The sequence below is a fragment of the Manis pentadactyla genome, chromosome 4 (assembly GCF_030020395.1).
Source record: "Manis pentadactyla isolate mManPen7 chromosome 4, mManPen7.hap1, whole genome shotgun sequence".
Lineage (NCBI taxonomy): Eukaryota > Metazoa > Chordata > Mammalia > Pholidota > Manidae > Manis > Manis pentadactyla.
Genome location: NC_080022.1, coordinates 173,527,326 through 173,547,150, shown reverse-complemented (window position 1 = coordinate 173,547,150; position 19,825 = coordinate 173,527,326). Strand labels below are relative to the sequence as shown.

The window sequence follows — 19,825 nt, the reverse complement described above, 5'->3', positions numbered from 1 at the left end:
CCGCCTTGGGATTGTTTGAGGACCAACGGAGACAGTGTCTATTCATCCCTTGACCGTGCCTTACAAGAGTGACCTTTCCTCTCCTGAGGCCTGTCATACCTTCTGCCCCTAATTCACTCGGTGAGGGTCTACTGGAGAGGCACAAACTTGACTTTCTCCCAGAGGCACAGATTTCTGCCAAGACAGGCACGGAATCATGAGGAAGAAGCTGTTCGCTTCTTTCAAGACCCAGGCCTGCCGGCCATGCAGTCTTGACATGAGGCTGTGTCCTCAACAAGAGTACAGGGAACGTGATTTTCCGAGTCTCTGCCACCCCAACTCCACCCCTTAGGAACAGGCTTCACTTTGACTTTTTGTTTGTCACCTGATCCCCACCCTGCCTTCAGTATTAAGTATTTAACTAACTACTACATGGAGAATATTAAACCTCAAAATCACTGCAAATGCCAATAACCCTCTGGCCGTAAAACACACTCAGTACTTACAACTCCCGGATACTTCTGTTGAGGAGCCAGCTCCTCATTCATCGCTTTAAACTTTGTGCCACCTCCTTTTTCCACCTAGAGAATTACAGTATTTCTCTCAGCATATCTGGACCAGGAAAAACCCAGTGCTCGCTCAAAGATGCCTGGCCTGGGAAGGACAGGAAAATGCAAAATAGAGAGCGGCTGGCTGCCGGGTTAGGGGCCTTATTGTTCACAAAGTTCCCACTGACTGACCCACTTGTGCAAGGCCTGGCTGGCACTTGGCAGGATGTCAGCCCAGACCTGGGCTTCTTTCTTTGTCCCGTCCATGCCCGCAGGACAGGAACAGTCCCTGGGGGAGCACGGAGCTCCTGCCTGTCTATAGCACTTGGCAGTTTGCAGCACACATTCCTGTGTGTTATTTCATCTGAGCCTCACCCAAGGCCTGAGGCTGAGTTGTGAGAAGGCCTGGGCCAGGGATGGAGAAGAGCAGTTTGACCTGAGTTAGGGGGCCTTTGGCTCCAGGCTGCCCATTGGCTAGGGGCTGGCACCTCAAGGCTCTGGGAAGTGGGAAAAGAAGGAGTTGTCCATTGCTGGGGGAGGCGAAAGACAGCAGTAGAGCTGAGAGACAGGAGGCCAGAGGCCCCCCAGCCACCCAGTCTCCTGGGGGTCCTATTGCATTCCTGACCCTCCAGGGGACAGCTGGGCCACACCAGCCCTCATAGGGTCTGATGGCAGCTCTCATTTACCTAGGATATGCTCTGTGCCAGGAGCTTATGTGGGTTATCTTTTAATCTGAAGGCTAAGTAATCCCATGAGGTAGGTGCTTTTATTTTCCGCATTTTACAGATGAGGAAACTGAGTCACAGAGTGGCTGAGTAAGCTTCACAAGTTCATAGACCTAGGAAGTGGTAGAGCCAATATCCAAACGCAGTTCTGACCTGAAAGCCCAGCTCCTAGTCACTGGGTGGTGGTGGACAGTGGGGAACACATCTCAGCTCCTGCAGCCTCACCGCACCAGGGAGGAGCCTGGGAGAGAGACTTCCCCTCAGTCAAGCAGCCAGGTGTGTGGAGAGAACACCTCAGTTCAGACCTGGGCTCCACTTCTGCAGGTGCATTGGATAAGCCACTTGAGGTCTGAGCCTCAGTTTCCTTATTTATAAAATGGGGGTGATGATACCTTCCCCACTGGGCTGTAAGGAAGAAAGGGTGTGGTCAAGGTCCTTAGCCCAGTGTCCCGCAAATAGTAGGTGCTCAATGATTGGCTTTGTCGTTAGGGTCAGGGCTGCAGGTTACACTTTCCTCACCCTCAGTTGGGAGAGACTGAGATTGATCACTCACCTCCACACAGAGACTTGGGGGAGCCCTGGTTGGTGCTTCTGACAAGAGCCGGGTGGCTCAGGAAACCTCTTGTTAAGCTGTGTCTGTGACTTCCTGTGGCCGGAGCCTGACTCAGACAGTCACCTGGTTCCTGAGTTAGCCGGGCCTGGCTTGGGACACAGTGCCTGTTTCCTTCAGGCAGGAAAGTGGGAACTGGGAGGACTGGAAATGGGGAAAGATCTGTGAGGCCCAGAGGGAGTGGGGTGTTGACCAGAGTATCCCAGCACAGGTCGAGGAGGGGCATCAGCTGTTGCCATGGAGGGAGAGTGGACTTGGGAGGCAGATTAACTGGGTTCACATCTTGACTTTTATGAACTGTGGACCTAGGCCAAGTCACATTATCTGCCTGAACCCCAGGTTCCTCATCTGTAAAATGAAGATGGCATCACTTTTCCTTGGAGGGAGGTGGCAGGGCAAGCAGGTGGGAAGGTGATGCAGTGCCTGGTCCAGACATACTCACTGAATGGCCATTCTCCCACCCCTGCCACCTGGGGATGTCCCCAGATCTGCCGGCAGGCCCTGAGATTCCTGACGCACATCCGGGCCCAGCCCCTCATCAACCTGCAGCTGGTGAACGCATCTCTGTACGAACATGTGGAGCAGATGCACCTCATTGGGAGGAGCCGGGAGCAGCTGAAGCTTCTGGGGGATTACCTGGGCCTGTGCCGAAGTGGAGCCCTGAAGGAGCTAAGCAAGAGGTGGGTCCCCAGGATACGGGGACACACGGACACACACACACACACACACACACACACAGAGACATACACACACACACCCCATCCTCTTGGGAGAAATGCCCCCCCGCCACACCATCCTCTTGGGAGAAATGCCAGAGATGGATGGAGATGCCCTTCCCGGTGGGTTTAGGAAATTGCCACACGCTTTGGGAGTGTCTTTTATTTGTTCATATATTCATTCATTCATTCAACAAATATTTATTGAGAACACACTGGGCTGTGTGTGGGCTACAACACTGAGCAAGGTAGACCCGGCTCCTACCCTCTTGAAGGGAAGGCAGATGAGTAAGCCAGCAGCAATGGGACTGAGGGCCGGGAGAGAGAAGTGGGATGCCTGAAGTTCAGAAGTGAGACATCTACCCCAGATTGGAGGAGGGTGAATGGGGAAGACTTCCTGGAGGAATCAACACCTAAGGTGAGGCCTGAAGAATGAGCAGGAGTAAGAAAGGCAAGACTATCAGGAAAGAGTGTTGCTGGCAGAAGGAACAATGTGCACGGGCCATGAATGAAGGCCTCACCTGTGGAAAGAATGGGGATCCTCTGCTGGGACTGAGGAGGGAAGTGGGCAGCGCAGTGAGAGGAAAGCTGGGCAGATGGGCGAGGGCCAGACCAGAAGGGCCTCCCTGCCCTGGTCCCTCCTTCCCTGGCCAGTCTTCCATCCCACAGCTGCTGTGTTGCTTTCTGTGGCAGCATCCCTCCCAAAATCTTTGGAAGGGAGCAAGATTGGGGCGAAACCCTCATGATGGCCTTCAAGAAGCCTCTCCAGACCCAGTGCCTGGAGCCCTGCTCAGGGTTGGGAGGTGACACTGGCCTTCAGCATAGACCTCAGGTCTTTCTGTGCCTGTCACAGACCCTTTCTAGCCCCTAGGGTACAGCCCAGATGCAGCCAGGTGCTTGCTGCCCAGCTGGGCTTCTTTGCTGGGTTTCTGGGGACTTGGAGCAACTCACAAGCCCCTCCCTGCGCATCGCCCCTCCAGCCACTCCTCCCTCAGGGCTGACACAGACCGCCTGTCTGACAGGCTGCCCCTCTTCAGTCCTGGTGACCGGCCTCTGTGCAGCCCCTGTGCGGCTCCTAGGGGCCAGGGAGGTATGCAGTGCAGGTGCCCTGGGACAGTAGGGGTGGGGTGGTGGAGTCCTCTTTCCAGGACTGTCGGGGGACTCCTGCAGGGAGCCCTCTTTTAAGTAGAAGGGAGAGAACTGGCCCCTCCCAGGCTCCCAGAGCATCTAGCTGCACCCTGGTCTCCCCAGGCCTAGAAGAACAGAAAGCCCTCTGGGGGCCACCGTGAGGGACCCTAGAAGGCTGCTTTCTGGGGAGGCTCTGCCTGTCTCAATCCTCAGCTGGGGCCTGGGTCTCCACTCATGCCTGTCCTTTCTGAGAGTCTAGGACCCAGGACTCCAAAGAGTCTGCCCTTCTGTCCCCTGACCAGAATGGTGAAATCTTGGGTCAGGTGGGACCTCGACACCGTCCCCAGACAAAGGTCCTCTGCAGACCCGAGTGGACTAGGTGCCTGCCATGGGAGTCCCGGGTGCTGGCCTCGCTCCCGGTCCTTGCCCTGCTGAGGTGGTTTGGCCATCCGCCTGACTGTCCTGTCTGGGCTGATCCGTGCATGCTGGGCACTAAGGGCAGCCCTGCCTTGTTCTCCCCGGCCCTGCCATTCTATCCTTGGGCAACAGCATGGCATACCCACTGTGCACCCAGCCTTTGGGAGAGCAGGGCCACGCCTGTGGAAGTCCCACTTTAGAAGCAGCATGGGAGCAGAAAGAGCTCGGCGCAGCCTCTGCCCGGCCCCAGACCCACTGTGAGACTCAGGGAAGTTGCTTTACTTCTGTGAACCTCAGCTTTCCTACCTGTAAAATGGACCAGTAATCCCTGTGCTCATGTGGCCTCCCAGAGTGGTGAGGGCCACAGTGAGGGGCTCAGAGTCTGAGGAAGGACACAGACAGGCAGACAGAAGGTTCTGGGTCAGCATGGTGTGTGCCATGAGGGAGGGCACCTGACCCAGCCTTGGCAGGGCCCAGAGGCATGGGGAAGCTTCCGGAGGAGATGGCATCTGAGCTGAGGGCTTGTGGAGTTCTTTTTTTTTTTAGTTAAAAAAAAAAAGTTTCTTTTTTACAAAAATAGTCAATATTTAAACAGGATAAAAGAACCAAGCAGAAAGTTAAGATCACCCTTCTCCATTGCCACCACCGCCAGCACCACTGGAGGATGCTTCCAGCTCTCACCCTGTCCTCAGACACGGGAAGGGTGCCTCAGCACATGTGGTATCATGTACACAGTGAAGGAAGGGAAGGAGGCCTGGCTCTCCCGGCCAGGGCATGGTAGCCTGGCGGGGGCAGGAGTGAGGGTCAAGAAGGCACAGGCAGGGCTCGGGGATGGGAGGTGAAGTCAGGGAGAGCTCCTCTTTGTTAGCGGCTGCCCTCTGGCAGGGTCCTCTGAGAGAAAGGAGATCCTTGGTAGGTCTGGGCACATCTCCAAGGGCCAGAGAAGCTCCCTTGAGCACCTCTCGGGCCTTTGGAAAGGAGCCATCATGGAAATGCCCTAGAGCTGTTGGCCCTCCAGACCTCAGGTGCTCCTCCTGGCAGGCCAGGAGCTGGGACTGGAACCCAGTCCTGCCAGCCATTGTCAGGGCGCTTTCCTGCCGCACCACTCAGCTGGCTACAGGAGTTAAGATGCAGGCTCTCCTGTCGTGTTCACTCTCCTCCAGAAACCCCTAAAGGCTGCTGGTCCCTTCCCCAGGCAGTCAGCTTCACACCAGAAGAGGACAGAGAGTGGTCTCCTGATTGTGTGGGTGCAGAGCTGAGGCCCAGAGTAGCCTGCGGTGTGGGTTCCTATCCTGGAGGCCAAGATGGGAAGGTGCCTCTCACCCCTGGGCCACTGCTCTCGCCCCTCTGGCCACAGCTGAGTGTCGTGGAGCTGTCACAAGGCCTTGCTGAGAGTGTGACACACCCAGGGGACAGTGGTTTGCAGGGAAGGCCCTGTACCTGGCTGGCCCCCAGGGCTTCCATGGCCATGGACAGAGGGCAGATGACAGAGATGACTCTCCATCCAAGTCAGCCTCACCCTTCCTGCCAGCTCAGGGACAGCCTGTGTGCCCCCCCCCCCCGCACTCCCCCCCCATGTTTTCCGGGTGATAAAGGGTGGTTTCCTGTTCCCAAAAAGCTGGAAGTTTACTGGGGAAACCAGCATGGTGAACCGAGCAGCCAGTCAGCATTCTCACCCCAGCTGGCACAGCATGGCCTGCCTGCTGCTCAGTGGGACTTGTCATCTCTGCCCTGGATTGGTTCCCCCCCTAGACCACAGCTGAGGCCATAGGGTGGGGCATGGCCAAGCCCCCATTCCCGATGCCCCAGGGCCAGGCACCGTTCTGTGCCCAGGTGTCTGGGCCATCCCAGAGCAGATTCCCAAGCTTCCTCAGACTTGGAGCAGCCCCAGCCCCAGTACCCACACAGACACACCCAGCAAGGCCAGGCAGGATTTTGTGCCAGGGGAATTTCTGCAGGTGTTTCCTCTCCGCCCCTCAGGATGTCACCCTTGGGATCTCTGCCACTGGCAAGTGGAAACTAGAGCTGCACTGGTGGCTGAACCCGTGTCCTCAGTCTCCCCCGTTCCCCACCCCATCTCTGAAATGGGATCTGCTGTGCTCAGGGCACGTTTCAGCTCCTCTCACATAGCACTGAAACTGGATGCTTAAATTTTGTCCCTCAGCTAGACCAGGGGCTACAGGAAGGCAAGGCCATGTCCTGTGCGTGTCTGTCTCCAGCACTGTCCCTGGGACATAACGGTGGCAATAATGACAATAGCTAACACCTACAGGCATTCACTGGGTACATAAGGATGCAGGCTCTGGAGCCACAGTCCTGCATTTAAACTCCAGCACTGTGTGACTGTGGGCAAGTTATTTAACCTCTCTGTGCCTCCATGTCCTCTTCTTAAAATGGGGATTATAGTAATACCAACCTCACGGAATAATTGTGAGGATTACATGAGTTAACACATATGAAGCTCTTAGTCCGGTTCCTGGGACCAAGTGTTAGCTTTCGTCATCATCATTTTTTTATAGACATTTATTTTTTTATCTTAAATTTGTTTTTACATTTCAGTTTTATTGAAGTATAATTAACAAAACTGTAAGTTACTTAAAGTGTTCATGGTGATGATTTGATATATATGTAGATTATGAAAGGATTCCCCCCATCTGGGTTATTAACACATCCATTACCCTCTCTGTCTTTTGTTGAGAACATTTAAGTTCTACTCCCTTAGCAAATTTCAATTATACAATATGGTATTATCAACCATAGTTGATAATTATTAATTGTTTACTATGTGGTAAGCACTGTGCCAAATGCTTTAAATTCTTTAATCCTCAAAACAGCTCCATTTCTCAGGTGAGGAAACCTGAGGCTCAGAGAGGTTAAGTAATTTGCTCATGGTCCCAACAGCTAGTGACCTGAAAGGCCAGATCCAAAGCCCAGGCCTGCTGACTGGTCTTAGGCACCACCCTTCCCAGGTGTTTATGCCTGGTTAGTAGCAAAGGAATGAAAACAAACACAGGTCGGCCCAAGTCCTGGAAACCCTTCTAAGGAACCTCTTGTGTTTTCTTTGAAGGCTCAACCACAGGAATTATCTCTTGGAGTCTCCCCACAAGTACAGTGTTGCTGACCTCCAGCAGGTGAGGCTGTCATCCCCCAGCCCCAGGCCTCCATGGAGGGACCTCATTCCTGGAGAAATCAGACAGGGAGAAAAGGCTAGGGGTCCCTGTGTTTCCTCAGCTGACTGCAGTTTATAGCAGTCCTCAGCTTTGCAGTACACCAGACGTGTCCTGCTGTCCCATGCTTCCTGGGACAGTGACCACACCCCAGGCCACCCTGGAATAAGCAGGCACTTCAGCAAAGCCCTGGTCACAGGGGCTCCTCAGTCCCTTCCCTGCATCTGGACTTGGAGGACTGAGGTGGGTGGGGGTTGGAAAGGCCACAGGGGTGAGAGTTTGGGACATTCATTTTGTCAAGGGAAGATACGGTGGATTTGGGTCTCTTCTGTCTGTCCTGTTATCCCAGCAACCTCTGTGTACAGGGACTGGACACCTGCATTGCTTGGCCTGATTCTGCGAGGTTTTCTTGCCCATGTGGGAAGAGACTTCTTTTGGGGTAGGAGTTCTTCGGGCAGAGTGCCGTGAGCAGGCCTCAGCTTCCGCACAGCTTCCTAAAAGGCCTCGTGGCCTGTATATGCCCTCGACAGATCGCGGAGGGGGTATATGAAGGCTTCCTCAAGGCCCTCATTGAGTTCGCCTCCCAACATGTCTACCACTGCGACCTGTGCACCCAGCGCGGCTTCATCTGTCAGATCTGCCATCACCATGACATCATCTTCCCCTTTGAGTTTGACACCACAGTCAGGTATGTGGGTCACCCAGCCTGCCACCCCACCCCCACCCACAGCTGGCCCCATTGCTCCCGGGAGGCAGGCCCAGTGCCATGGTGTGGTAACACATTGGACATCCTCTCTGCCAGTGTCCCAGGGCAGGTCCAGAGCAGCCGATGCCTTGAGAAGGTACGACCAGCTCTGGGCCAGCTCGGCACAAGGCAAGCCCTCAGGCTCCCCCGCCTCTGTGGAGCAGCCTGTCTTCCTAGAGAAGAAGTGGCTGCTGCCTCTTTGAATGGCGGGTTAGGGGCATCTCATCTTTGTCATCTGTGAATGGGTTGAGGGGGGACTGACTGAGTTACTGCTCTGGAGTACTGGCACAAGGCCTGGCACAAAGTGGGCACCTAGTGGGCAGTACCTGATCCTTGTCCCAGGTATCACTTATTATTGGAAGTTTCTAAATTGAAAAATTCATCCACCAAACCTCTGTGCCAACCCATGTAGGTGTAGAAATCTGAACTGGTGGGAGTATTAACTCATTTTCAGTAGGTATCCCCTGGCTCAGATTCAGCCCTTGAACAGACCTAGGACTGAGGTTTTTAAAGTGCGGGATGTTTTAAACATAGGCAAGAAATCATTTAGTGAGTCTCAAGTAGCATTTATAAACCATGAACTAGGATACAGTATCTGTGTGTATTGCCTAGGGGTAGGCATTGTTGCAAGAATTTTCTCCCAGAATGGAGAGGCCATGCCTGCATGCTGTGGGTTTTGGGTAGAACACAGCCTTCCTGTGGGCTCCAGTCAGGAACACTGGCCGGCCTCAGGCCCAGGGTGGCCTCAGACCCCTAGCACAAGCCGCACTGGCCACTCTCTCCCAGGTGTGATGAATGCAAGACCGTGTTCCACCAGAGCTGCCAGGCAGTGGTGAAGAAGGGCTGCCCCCGCTGTGCCCGCCGGCGCAAGTACCAAGAGCAGAATGCTCTCACCTAACCCAGTACCCTGTCCCCACGGAGACCATGGGGTGGGGTTCAGCTCAGTCATCCCAGCTGGGTTTGCCCTCAGCCCCAGCTACTCCCGCTCCCACAAGATGTCACAGCTGTCTGCCTTGGCAAGAAGACTCTTGGATGTGATCAGAGCTCAAGCCTTCCAAGGAAGCCCAGGAAGCCCGTGAAGATGTGCCCCAGTCCCCTCACCACCTATCTGCCCTGGGAGGTTGTAGACATAACTGGATGCCCCTGTCCCAGGTGGAGGGGGAGGAGAGCTTTGCACTAACCAGCTCACCTCACTGATGGCACCTCCATCAGGGCTGTTTAACACTGTGGTAAAAGACTTGGGGTGCGTTTTCAATTACACATTCCTGATTTAAAGGTCTAGTTTTTTAAGGTGGGTTTTTTTCCCTTCCTATTTCAACAGAAGATATTTTTTTATTCCTGACCCTACATAAGTCACCCAGGAAATCCAGGCATACTCAGCCTGAGCAAACGTGTGAGAGCATTTGCCTACAGGCAGGCGGGTGGCTGGGCAGGCAGGCTGCCACTGGGACGGAGCCTGTCAGCTAGACAGGATGCCTTTCCTTCACCCGCGGTGGGTGCTGGCTGCCGCCTGAAGTGCAGTGTGCCGCACTGCCCAGGCCGGTGGGGTCACCGATAACCACCCTCTTTCTCTCCCTCTCCTCTTTCTCCCTGCTCCATCCTGCTCCCCTGAAAAGCCCATCACCTTTCTCTGAGACAGAACCCCTGGCTGTTCCATAGCCCGGGCTCTTGGTCCCCGCAGGAGAAGGGGGATGACTCAGCCGCACTGTCAGCACTTTGAGCCCTCCTTGGTCCAGGCAAGAGTCAGCATCTTGCCAACCCCTCGGCCCCATGCCCTTCTCCCTCCTCCCACAGACCAGAAGCCAGATGGGCAGGGTGCTACTGCAGACACTCTCGGGGGACACAGCCTACCTTACTGCCCCTTGCTGGGCCCACAGGGCAGTAAGCCCAGGCCAGGGGCCAGCCTTGGGCACCATGACTGCCAGGCCCCACACTGTGGAGCACATACCCCCTGCCCTTCCACGGAGTGCCAGCCCTGCTGCTGAGATGGCGCAGGTTCATGCAGAAGAAGCCACCCTTGTGGAAGGATGCTTAGCCTCAGTTTACAAAGCCATGAATTCACAAAGCTTGCTGGACTGGCCCAGGAAGAGCACTGCCAGAGACTGGAAATTTCACCTAAGCATGATTGCCTTTTGAAAGGATTTTTGGGGTGGGGGAGCTGAGAATTGTTTTTAAAGTGATGTTTAGACCCTGTAGTTTGGGGGGAATCTGGATGTTATTTCCCTGCTGCCTTCTCCCACCTTTTCTGGACCCAGTAGGCCCCCCTCAGCCCTGAGGTCCTTGGCCATCCTGTCTGTTCTCAGCGTGGACTGGGGGCCTTAGGTAGAGATTGCCTATCATTGTCAAGAGATGAGCGTACTCCCACCTCTCCCTTGGGGTGACTTGGCTGCTGAGTCACCTGCCCAGCCCTGTGGAGCTGGATATATTGTGCAATAGATAGAGGAGGTGGTAGGCAGGTGGGGGAGGGGGCAGCTGCCACACAGCTTCTCTGTCCCCACCATGGAAGATGGTGCACACCTATGCCTAGCACACCAAAACCTCCTAAACTGGAAAGTGGGTCCTTGTCCCCACCCTACTCCCCCATAGCCAGCATTAATGCTCTACCACGCACAGCCTGATCAGAGCTGGAACCGCCCCAGGTCCCTAAGTTGGCAGGCTCCAGCAGTGGGTGGTGGCACCTGAGCCCAGCCCTGTTTCCTCGGGCCTGTGGGCATATTCTGTATTCCAGAAGATGCCCTAGGAGGCAGCAGGAGTGAAGCTCTGCAGGAGCTCACTTTGGTTGGGGGGCCTACCCCACCTCACCCCCTGCCCTCCCGGGGATCAGTAGCATTAGAGGTGACCCTCTCTGCATTACCAAGACGCTGCTAATACTTAAAGATGAGTTGGCTTTTACCCCCTCACGTCCAATGGAAAGCGAGGTTGAACCTCAGTAGTGCCCACACTATTTTTTAAATGTCTTATGCAATAAACTGTTTCTAGTGAGGGGCCCCTGCTCTGGGAAGTGCTTTATGGTATCTTGAAGGAATTGCTGTCATGTGATTTTTGAATGACTTTGCAGTAAAGACGTGATCTTTCTAATCTCTGGTCTGGCTTCTGAATCCAAATGCTGTGCTGATTGGGGAAGCCCATGGCCTTCCATCAGCATCTGAGAGGCCCCCTACTCTTGTTAGTTAATCCCTAGGCACAGGGGAAGCCTGCAGAGGGGTTAGTGGTAAACATTTGCAAGCTGGGGGCTTGTGTGCCAGGAGTGGGTATGGAGAAGAGGGAAAGTCTATACCCCACCCTTGGCACTCCTAGGAGTCAGGCCCCTGTGGAATAGGATTTCAGGGCCTTTTGGGAGGTTTACTCACAGGCATGCATGTGTAACAATAGAAGCTGATGCTTGACATTCCACCTCGATGGCTTCTTTCCTGTGCTTTAAATGTGAAAGCACAGATCCCTGACACCGGAATGTGTGGAACCTTGGCGCTCTCCCACTGGGTTATCCAGAGCAGGAGAAGGGGCTTTGGAAGGAAAGGCTGTGTGAACAGAGGCCGAGTCAGCGCTTATGGCTTTCGGGCTCTAAGTGGCCTTTATTTGGCTGCTGACCTTCCTCTCAAGTTCCAGAAGCCCGGGGGTGGTGGGGGCCTGCATGGGGAAGCCACCACTGCCCATTGTCAGGACAGAAGAACAGAGATTAATTCCAAGGGAAGTCAGGTTGCAGGAAAACGGACCTGCAGACATTCAGGTCTGCAGTTTCCTGACCTTGAAGAAACCTTTCAGCCTACAAGGGAGCACCCACTGCTCATGCCGTGAACCCAACTTTGCTCCAGGGCAGTAGGTGGCAGGCGTGGAGGAGACAAGAGGAACCAGGTGTCAGTGCTGGGGAAAAGAAGGCCCAGCAGAGGGCTGGGGGCACGCTGTGGGTGCTGTCCTGCCTCTGGACTCCGCCTCCATCCTCAGCAGGGTGCTGCTGAGGACACACCTGTTTCTCTCTTCCTCCTCCTCCTCCCTAAAGGAGGCTGCAGGGGTTGGAGACCTCAATCCAACCCCAAGGAGGAGGGTGGCACATCTCATAATAAAAGTAGTGATAATAACTAATACAATGTGTGTTCTTAATGTGATAATATTTATTAAATAATACTGTGCATCTCATTTAATCTTCCCAAAGGATTAACAATCCTTTGAAGTACGCATTACTGTCCCTAGTTTAGAGGAAAGAAAACAGATGCAGAGATAAGGAAGGATCTTGAGTCCAGCCCCTGGAGGCTGCTTTCAGCTCACACTATGGACAGATTGGAGGATGGCCCTCCTCCCCAGCAAAGATTCAGGGGTTGGGGGGCCGGAATCAAGCAGTGGGAGGGAAATCTGGCCAGAAGTTGGTGAGGAAGCTCCCTTCCCCCTCACTCCACCATCCTGGCCTTGCTGCCTTCACCTCCAGGAGACAGCCAGGTGTGGCCCCGGATCCCGGGAGGTGCAGGGAGAGGGGGTGGCGTCTCTGCCCCTGGGGTGCTGGGCCGACCCAGAGCGGACAGGAAGCCAGGACACCGGGGATTGTCTCTCACAGCCGCAGCCCAGCCCCAGCCCGGGAGGAAGTTCTGCCGGGCGCTCTCCGCTGGTGCCTCCCTCGCAGTATTGTTGAACAGGAAACCGGGTAGCTCGGGAGCTGGGCGGTGGAGGAGGGAGCCTTGGACGCCAAGCCCATGCGCTCCTGCGGGACAAGTGGAGGCGAGGCCAGCGAGCGGACACCCTGAGGTGCCGGGGCTGGACCGGACCGGACCGGGCGGGGGGTGAAGAACTGAGGGTGGGGAGCGGGGTGCGCAGGTGGCAGGTCATCACCCGTGAGCACCAGGCGGCTGCTCCCCTTCGCACCGCGCTGCGCGGGAGCTGCGCAGGCTCAGGAGGAGGGCTGAGTGGGACAGATTGCCGCCCCACCCCCTATCCCCCAGGAGGAAGGGGGATGCAAAGGCTGCCCTCCGTCCGGGGGCGACAGGGGCCTAGGCACAGACCCCCAGCAACTACCCAGGCCTTAGCACCGCTGTGGCTCGCGTCGCCCGGGCAGCGGGCGCGCAGGGCACCTCCTGCTCCCCCCATCCCTCCCCTTCTCCTCACTCCCCTAAGATCGGGGAAGGAGCCACCCCACCCAGCCCGAGACCCTGCGCTCCGATGGGAATCCCTGCAGTGGGAATTCTGCTCGGAGGCTTTCCAGGCGGGTCAAGCTCGGCGAGGATAGGCCTGTGGAGGGCGGAGGTGGGCCAGGAGTTGGCAGTGCCTGCAATCCAGCTGAAAAGGGCTCGTAGTTGGTGATTCAGGGTGCAGATGGCCTCCTCGGAGTGGGAACGCCCCGGCGAGACTACGAGCTCAGGTCGAGCAGTCCCAGAGCAGCGCGCCCGTGGGACGCAGAGGCTTTCGGACGACAAATCCCGCGTGGCGGGCAGGAGAGGCGGGGGCGGAGCCCTACTCTCCCTGGGCTCAGCTCGCAACCCGCCAGCGCCCCTTCAGTCGCAGCCTTCCCGACCCTTGCCCCTCCCTCATGCCATCTCTGGCTCCGGGCCCCGCCCCCAGTGTCCCCACCGACCCAGGCAGACTTAGGCTCCTCTTCGCCCCTCCCAGACACAGCTGCTTTGGAGTTTGGGGGCAGCCCTTTTGAGCGTCCCTCTCCGTCTTGCTCCCCTTGCCAGCTCCTGCTCCCAGAGGTCTCTCCAGCCTAGCGCTTGCAAGCCCCGCCCAAGGACATGGCAGGGACCTAACCTGCACCCATTCGCCGGTTCCGCCCATCCAGCCCATGGGCTCCCTGAGACTCGCCCTGCCAACGTGAGTGAGTGGCGGGGGTCCAAGGAAAGGTGGCGACAAGGGCTGTCCTCGCTGGGGTTTTCTTGGTTTAGCTCCCGGCCGCTCAGGGACGTTGCCTCCAGGACCCAGTATGCTTAGTGACTCAGTTTACACCCCCTTCCTCCATGGAGGCAAGCTTGAGAAAGTAAGAGCAGGGCTGTGCTCCTCCGGGCTGGACCCTGTTCCTTTGTCCCTCGGCCTCAGAAGCTACTGAGCTCCCAGCTGCTAGTCCCGGGCCACCTTTGTAGGGCAGGAGGTGTGTTCACTGTAAAGGTCTGGAGAAACCAGCCACTTCTGGAGGTCACCGACTCTTTTATGAGGGATACAGGTTAATTCAGTTAGGCTCTGACCCCCTCCCCCAACATACCAGGAGCCAGGTTGCGTCGGCATGAAGGGGAGTGGGTGGTGATCACCCCAGGAAAGCTTTGGGGGGCCCTGGGGACACCTCAAGGGTAAAGTGCATTCTCTATGGGGCAATGTAAAGATCACAGGACAGGTGGGCAGGCCGCGAGGGCCCAGCCTCTCTTGGGAAACGGAGGTGGGAGCAGTAGAGCAGGGGGCGGTGAGGACCGGTCTGGGCGGGCCGGGCTCTAGGCTCACGTCTGTGGCTATGCCGCTGGGGAAGGAAAGAGAAACCTAGAGAACCGGTTCCCCCGCCTTGGCAGTCACGGACCCTTACGCCAAGGCCCTTGGACTAAGCGAGAAAGAGACACTCCCAGAGTAGAGAGGCGTGAGGGCCGCTCCCTGAGCTCCCCAACCCTGACCCAGCGGGCCCGGGGCGCAGACCCCTGGAAGGAAGAGGCTTCGGGGACACCGATTCCCTGAGGGCTGGAGGCTTCAGGAGGGGGCGGGGATGAGGGGCGGGAGGAATGGGCTGTTCTTTTCACTTCACAGACGGGGAAACTGAGGCCCAGCCAACTTTTTTGGCAAATTTGGTGTCGACTTTCTCATTGGCAGTCACTCCATTTCTTTAAATCGAGGTTTCCCTGGCTGTAAAGTTAGACCAGTATTACCCACAATCTGAAGCGAGGCTCAAATGTTGCAATCAACGCCACAGAATCAAAGGGTGGTCATAATCCCATTATTGAGTGTGAGAATGAAAATTTTTGAGATTATTTTGTCCAAGTCCTCCGTTCTAAAGATAGGAAAACCGAGGCCCGAACGCACTCGAGGAGTGCAGCATGGGGACTCAGACCCAGGTCCTGCGTCCCCTTAGTGCGGTGCATCTCTGGCCAGGCGGCCCTGACCCCGGTGCCCCTTCTTGTTGCCCACAGGGAAACGCCGAGGCCGCGATGGCGGCGTCCGTCGAAGGGGACGTGTACGTGCTGGTGGAGCATCCTTTCGAGTACACCGGCAAGGACGGGCGCCGTGTCGCCATCCAGCCCAACGAGCGCTACCGGCTGCTGCGCCGCAGCACCGAGCACTGGTGGCACGTCCGTAGCGAGCCTGGTGGCCGTCCCTTCTACCTCCCCGCTCAGTACGTGCGCGAGCTGCCGGCGCTCTGCGACCCTGCCACCGCCCCGGCGCCGCCCACGCCCCACCCGGGCCCCGCAGCCCCGGAACCGCTCGCTTACAACTACCGCTTCGTGAGCGCGCCAGCGTCAGCGGGCCCCGACGGTGCGCCCGCCGGGCCCCGGGGCCGCGCGGGCTCCCTGTGCGGCCCTGCGCGGTGCGGCACCGCGACTCAGCACAGCAGCATAGCGCCTGGCTTGCCGGCTTGCCTGTACACGAGGCCCGCGAAGCCCGTGCGGCCCGCGCAGTCACTGGACGACCTGGCGCGCGCTACCGCCACGCCCCCAGCCGGCCTCCTCGGGAGCGGGGGCCGCGCCAAGGCCTGCAGCGTGGCTGGCTCCTGGGTGTGCCCGCGCCCCCTGGCACGCAGCGACTCCGAGAACGTCCGCAAGGTTGACCGGGACCCGCGCGGCTCGCCGCAGGAGGAGCCCCCGAAGCAGGTACGCCACTGGCAGTGGGGAGGCGCGAGGAGACCCATTCGGCCTAGCGGCCGGCTCGCCGTGGCGCAGCAATGTCCGCCGGCTCTGGATGAGCTGCCTCACACCGAGCCTCACTCTCCAAAACCACTAAATGAGAGAAATACATGGTCGCAGTCTCTTACCTGAAATTCCGAAACGCGAAAGCTCTCTGGAGCCCAGAGGGTTTTCGTTAACTCAATTGGTGGCAAGATTTTACTTGAACCCCTCTGTGAGGCTGTTGATGGTCTTTATTCATCCCATTTAGTACGAATATTCAGGTTTTCCTGCAGAAATACAAATGAACTTGATTGCAAAGTGCGGCCCCAAGCCTTGTTGGGAGCATTCTGTAACTTATGGCAGGTGTGTGCGCCCTATTACCTTTCTAAAATCCGAACCATTCTGAAATGCATCTGGGTAGTGAAGAGGGGATTGTGGACTGCAGTCGGCGCTACCAGTCTCGCCTTTCTCATAGGAGCTTGGGGGGTCAGACAAGATAATGGATGTGAAAGTCCGGGCTCTGCTTCCCTTTTTGGCTACTTCCAACATTTCAGTTCCTTTTTTTTTTTTTTTTAACTTTTGATTAGTTTGTTTCAGAAAGAAATTCAGTTGTATTGTGGGTGTTTTTTCCGTTTAGAATCCAGTTATGTTAATTTGGGGAATCGAAAATAGATCACGCTTTTAAAACGCTCTTACATCCTCAGAATCCTGCGGGCAGCCCTGACATCTTGAACTTTAGGAAATTTTCTGGCAGTCAGGTGAGGGGGTATTTGTGGTAGAATGCACAAACTCCTGACAACTGTCACCAGATGGGGTAATTATTGGCAATTTACTTCCTCTCTAGGGGACTCAATTTGTCCTTTGGCCCAAAGTGGGGCGGGGAGCATGAATGGATGATTCCCTGAAGCTTGTGAGTCTTTGATTTTTTCCTTTGAACTTGATGTAATTATAATAAGCACTGATACCTGTCACTTGCCAGGACTGTCTGGGCTGCTCAGAAAAAGGAGGCACCATGCCTGGGTCGTCCCTCTGTCCCGTCTGACTATAGTGCAAAGAGCTCAGGATTTGAGGCTACAGAGATTCGAATTTGACTCTGCTGAGTCATCTGCCAGCTGCTGACAAAGTACTTTAGTTCTCTCAGCGCCAGTGTCCTCGTGTGTAAATGCAGGGCAATACCTAAATATTAGGGTTGTTAAGCGCCTTTAATGAGGTGAGGCATGGGAGTGTTTGGCGCGTAGAAGGCGATCTGTCAAGACTGGATAGGGTCGCGTACGCTATCTTTTCCCCCAGGCCTGCACTGCCTTAGCTGTTTCTGCAGGTGCAGCCCGCCCCCTTATGGCCAGGGCGGAGAACAGCATCCGGCGGGCGGGGACGCGGACCCGGACTCGGCCGAGGGCTGGGGGTGTGATCCTCGTGCCCCTTGGCTTCTGTGGGATAGACGACTGGATGCCCGCGCTCCTCTACCCCGGCGCCCCTCTGTTTCCAGGGCAGGCTCTTGGCAGCGCACTCCCGGGCCGCTCCACATTGTGTGCTCCTCGGAGGTGCACTCCTGCACAAGTTGGGGGACTGGCCTTGCCCGCTGAAGCCCTGCGTCCAAGCCCAGGTCCTGGTGCAGAGCATGTGCAAAGAGTGTGTTGACAAGGGAGGAGGGGCGGCAGCCCCCTTACCCATAAGCCAGGCTCTACAGGTCTGCCCGGGGGACACCACCCGGTAGCTCACCCTCCTGGGTAGAGAAATCACCCTGCAGCCAAGGCCACTGTCCTGTAGTATTTGCCCCTCCTTCCCCCAGCTCCCAGCATTGCAGTGTGTGTGCATGTGTGTGTGTGTTGCAGGGGACACACAGGTGACAGTGGGGGTAGTGCTTGCACAGGGAGGAACCAGGACCCCTGCCAGAGATCCGGGTTTTGGCAGAGAGGCTCTGCCTTGTCTCACTTCCAGCGCTGATTCACTGTGTAGCCTCAAGAAGTGGCTGAGCATTTCTGCCAGGTTCCTCCCTGTGTAATGGGTATAATAACACACTCCCTGTGACTGGCTCTATTCAAGTGTCAGCTGTGAGTCTCCCTGGAACCTCTTCCCTGAGAAAATCTGGGGGAGGGGAATTGGTTTTCTCCCAGGAAGGAAACCCCACTCTGCTCTTTGTTGTTTGAGGCCACATTTCAAGAAGGAATTTCCTGAAAGGTGAGCCTGCCTGTTTTCTTCTTGGAGGAAGCAGGAGAGGCAGGGCCTACCCTCCCCCAACCCCATTTGCTCATTCACTGAGCCTGAGTTGACACCTGCCGAGCACCAGGTGAGGCACAGCCCCAGCTGGTGGGTGCTCACTGTCTGGGTCAGGAGGCTGGCAGGAGGAGACAGATGCCCCCATCCAGCCTGGCACAGGATGTCTGTGATAGAGCTACACTCAGGGTGCCATGGAACATGGGCAGGGGGTAGGTATGAGATGATGTGGCACCTTTGGGGCCTTGCAGCCCACCTCCACTCTGTGTAGCTGGGGCTCAGGAAAGGGGGCTCTGGTGGGGAGTGGGTGGTGCCTAGCTAGGCAGGGCCTCATGGGCTCTCGCCAGGAATTTGGACTTTGTCTTGCAGCCATTGGAAGGCTCTCAGCAGAGAAGGGAGTGGGGTTGAGAAAAGACCCTTGTGGTGGGCCTTTGAGAACGGCAGAGGACCTTCGTGGTCTCCCAGGCCTGCAGTGATGAGGGAAGATTCGTGAGGTAGACTTGGTAGGACCTGGCGGCTGAGGGGCTGAGGGGGGTGGGAGGGGAGTCAGGATGAATTTCAGCCTCCCAGTCTACACACCTGGGTAGACAGTGGGCTGTTTGCGGCAGGGGACAATGGGGAGATGCCAGTGGAGGAAAGAGGCTGGGGCCAGAAGGCAGCGGGAGAGCTGGGCCTGCTGCCCAGGAAAAGGCCTTCAGCGTGTGATGGTGGGGCCGTGGGTATGGGGAGAGTGGGAACAGGGGCACTGAGACTGCCCTTGGGCCTGGGCCCACCACATTTGGGTGATAGACAAAGGGAGGGAAGAGGAGCCCAAGAGGAAGGGATAGTCAAGGACAAGGAGGAAAAGCAGGAGAGTGCTAACCCAGAAGGCTAGAAGTGTCCAGAAGAAAGGGGAAGTTGGGTAAAGGCCATCAAACATGTATTGGAAATGGGTACCAGAAGATCAGCAGCTACCTTATCAGGGACTGGTCAAGGGGGTTGCTGAAGGCAGAGGGTCAGAGGAATGAAGTGAGGATGTGGACAAAGAGTGTAGACAACTCTCCGAAGCTTGTTAGTGAAGGGACAGATGCTGTGGCCTGTGGTTGAGGTGGAGGCTCCCCTGAATCTAAGCGAATGGTGGACAGGGAGCTGGGAGGCTGCTGGTGGTGAGTAAGTGGAGAAAGGAGGGAGGGAGGGACCCTGAGCAGGGGGTAGGGGGGACTGGCTTCCTCTGCACAGGGGCAAGGATGTGAGGATGCAGATGACATAGGGTCATGGGGAGGGTGGGGTCAGTGTCCAGTCCATGAGCCACTGACAAGGGGGAGGGTGGTGAGATGGGCAGAACAATCAGCAGACGCAGGGACCCCACCACCCACCCCGGAAGAGGAGCCTTTACACCGTAAGGCATTTTACATCCTTGTCATTCACTGCTCACTCACCTAGCACATAATGCTCACCTGGTATGTGGTGGTCACTTTGCTGGACCCTGAGGACACAAACTATGGTAGGACATGACATGGTCCTGTCCCAGAGGGGCTAATGGTCCTGTGGGCTCTCACTAAAAGGCTCATCTCCCAGCCCCAGGAAGGCAGGCATGGGTATCCTGATTTGTCTTGAGTACAGAGGTTCAGAGAGGTTTAGTAATTAGCCAAAAGTCACCCAGCCAGGAGGTGGCTGTGTCTGGGTCAGTTTCAGTCTTCCTAACTCCAAACTCCACCCTGGCCTCAGTCTCAGCCAGGTGGCCTTGCTGTTCCCCTAAGCAAGGACTCTACAAGCTGAAGGCAAACCAGTGTTCACTTTTCTGAGCTTCCTGTGTGTG

The 19,825-nt window shown here is 56.4% G+C and overlaps 2 protein-coding genes across 12 annotated transcripts in view; both read left to right on the top strand.

Annotated features, from left to right (window-relative positions):
* Positions 1-11,113, top strand: part of PLEKHM1 (pleckstrin homology and RUN domain containing M1) — a 45,009-nt gene extending 33,896 nt beyond the window's left edge. For both annotated transcript variants that reach the window (XM_036883072.2, XM_036883074.2), the window contains exons 9-12: positions 2,349-2,542; positions 7,191-7,254; positions 7,821-7,978; positions 8,822-11,113. In XM_036883072.2, the coding sequence (XP_036738967.1) occupies positions 2,349-2,542; positions 7,191-7,254; positions 7,821-7,978; positions 8,822-8,933 (528 nt within the window). In that variant the 3' untranslated portion in view covers positions 8,934-11,113. The remainder of the gene's footprint in view (positions 1-2,348; positions 2,543-7,190; positions 7,255-7,820; positions 7,979-8,821) is intronic.
* A 1,455-nt stretch (positions 11,114-12,568) lies between these two features.
* ARHGAP27 (Rho GTPase activating protein 27) overlaps positions 12,569-19,825 on the top strand; it is a 31,480-nt gene continuing 24,223 nt past the window's right edge. For 8 of the 10 annotated variants that reach the window (XR_005024381.2, XR_005024380.2, XR_005024377.2 and 5 more), the window contains exons 1-3: positions 12,569-12,769; positions 13,696-13,828; positions 15,121-15,798. Coding sequence is in view for 4 of the 10 variants with exons in the window: in XM_036883083.2 (XP_036738978.2) it covers positions 15,139-15,798 (660 nt within the window). In the remaining 6 variants the exon portion in view is untranslated. Of the gene's footprint in view, positions 12,770-13,695; positions 13,833-15,120; positions 15,799-19,825 lie in introns of all 10 variants that reach the window. The other 2 variants (XM_036883079.2, XM_036883080.2) reach the window with 2 other exon arrangements.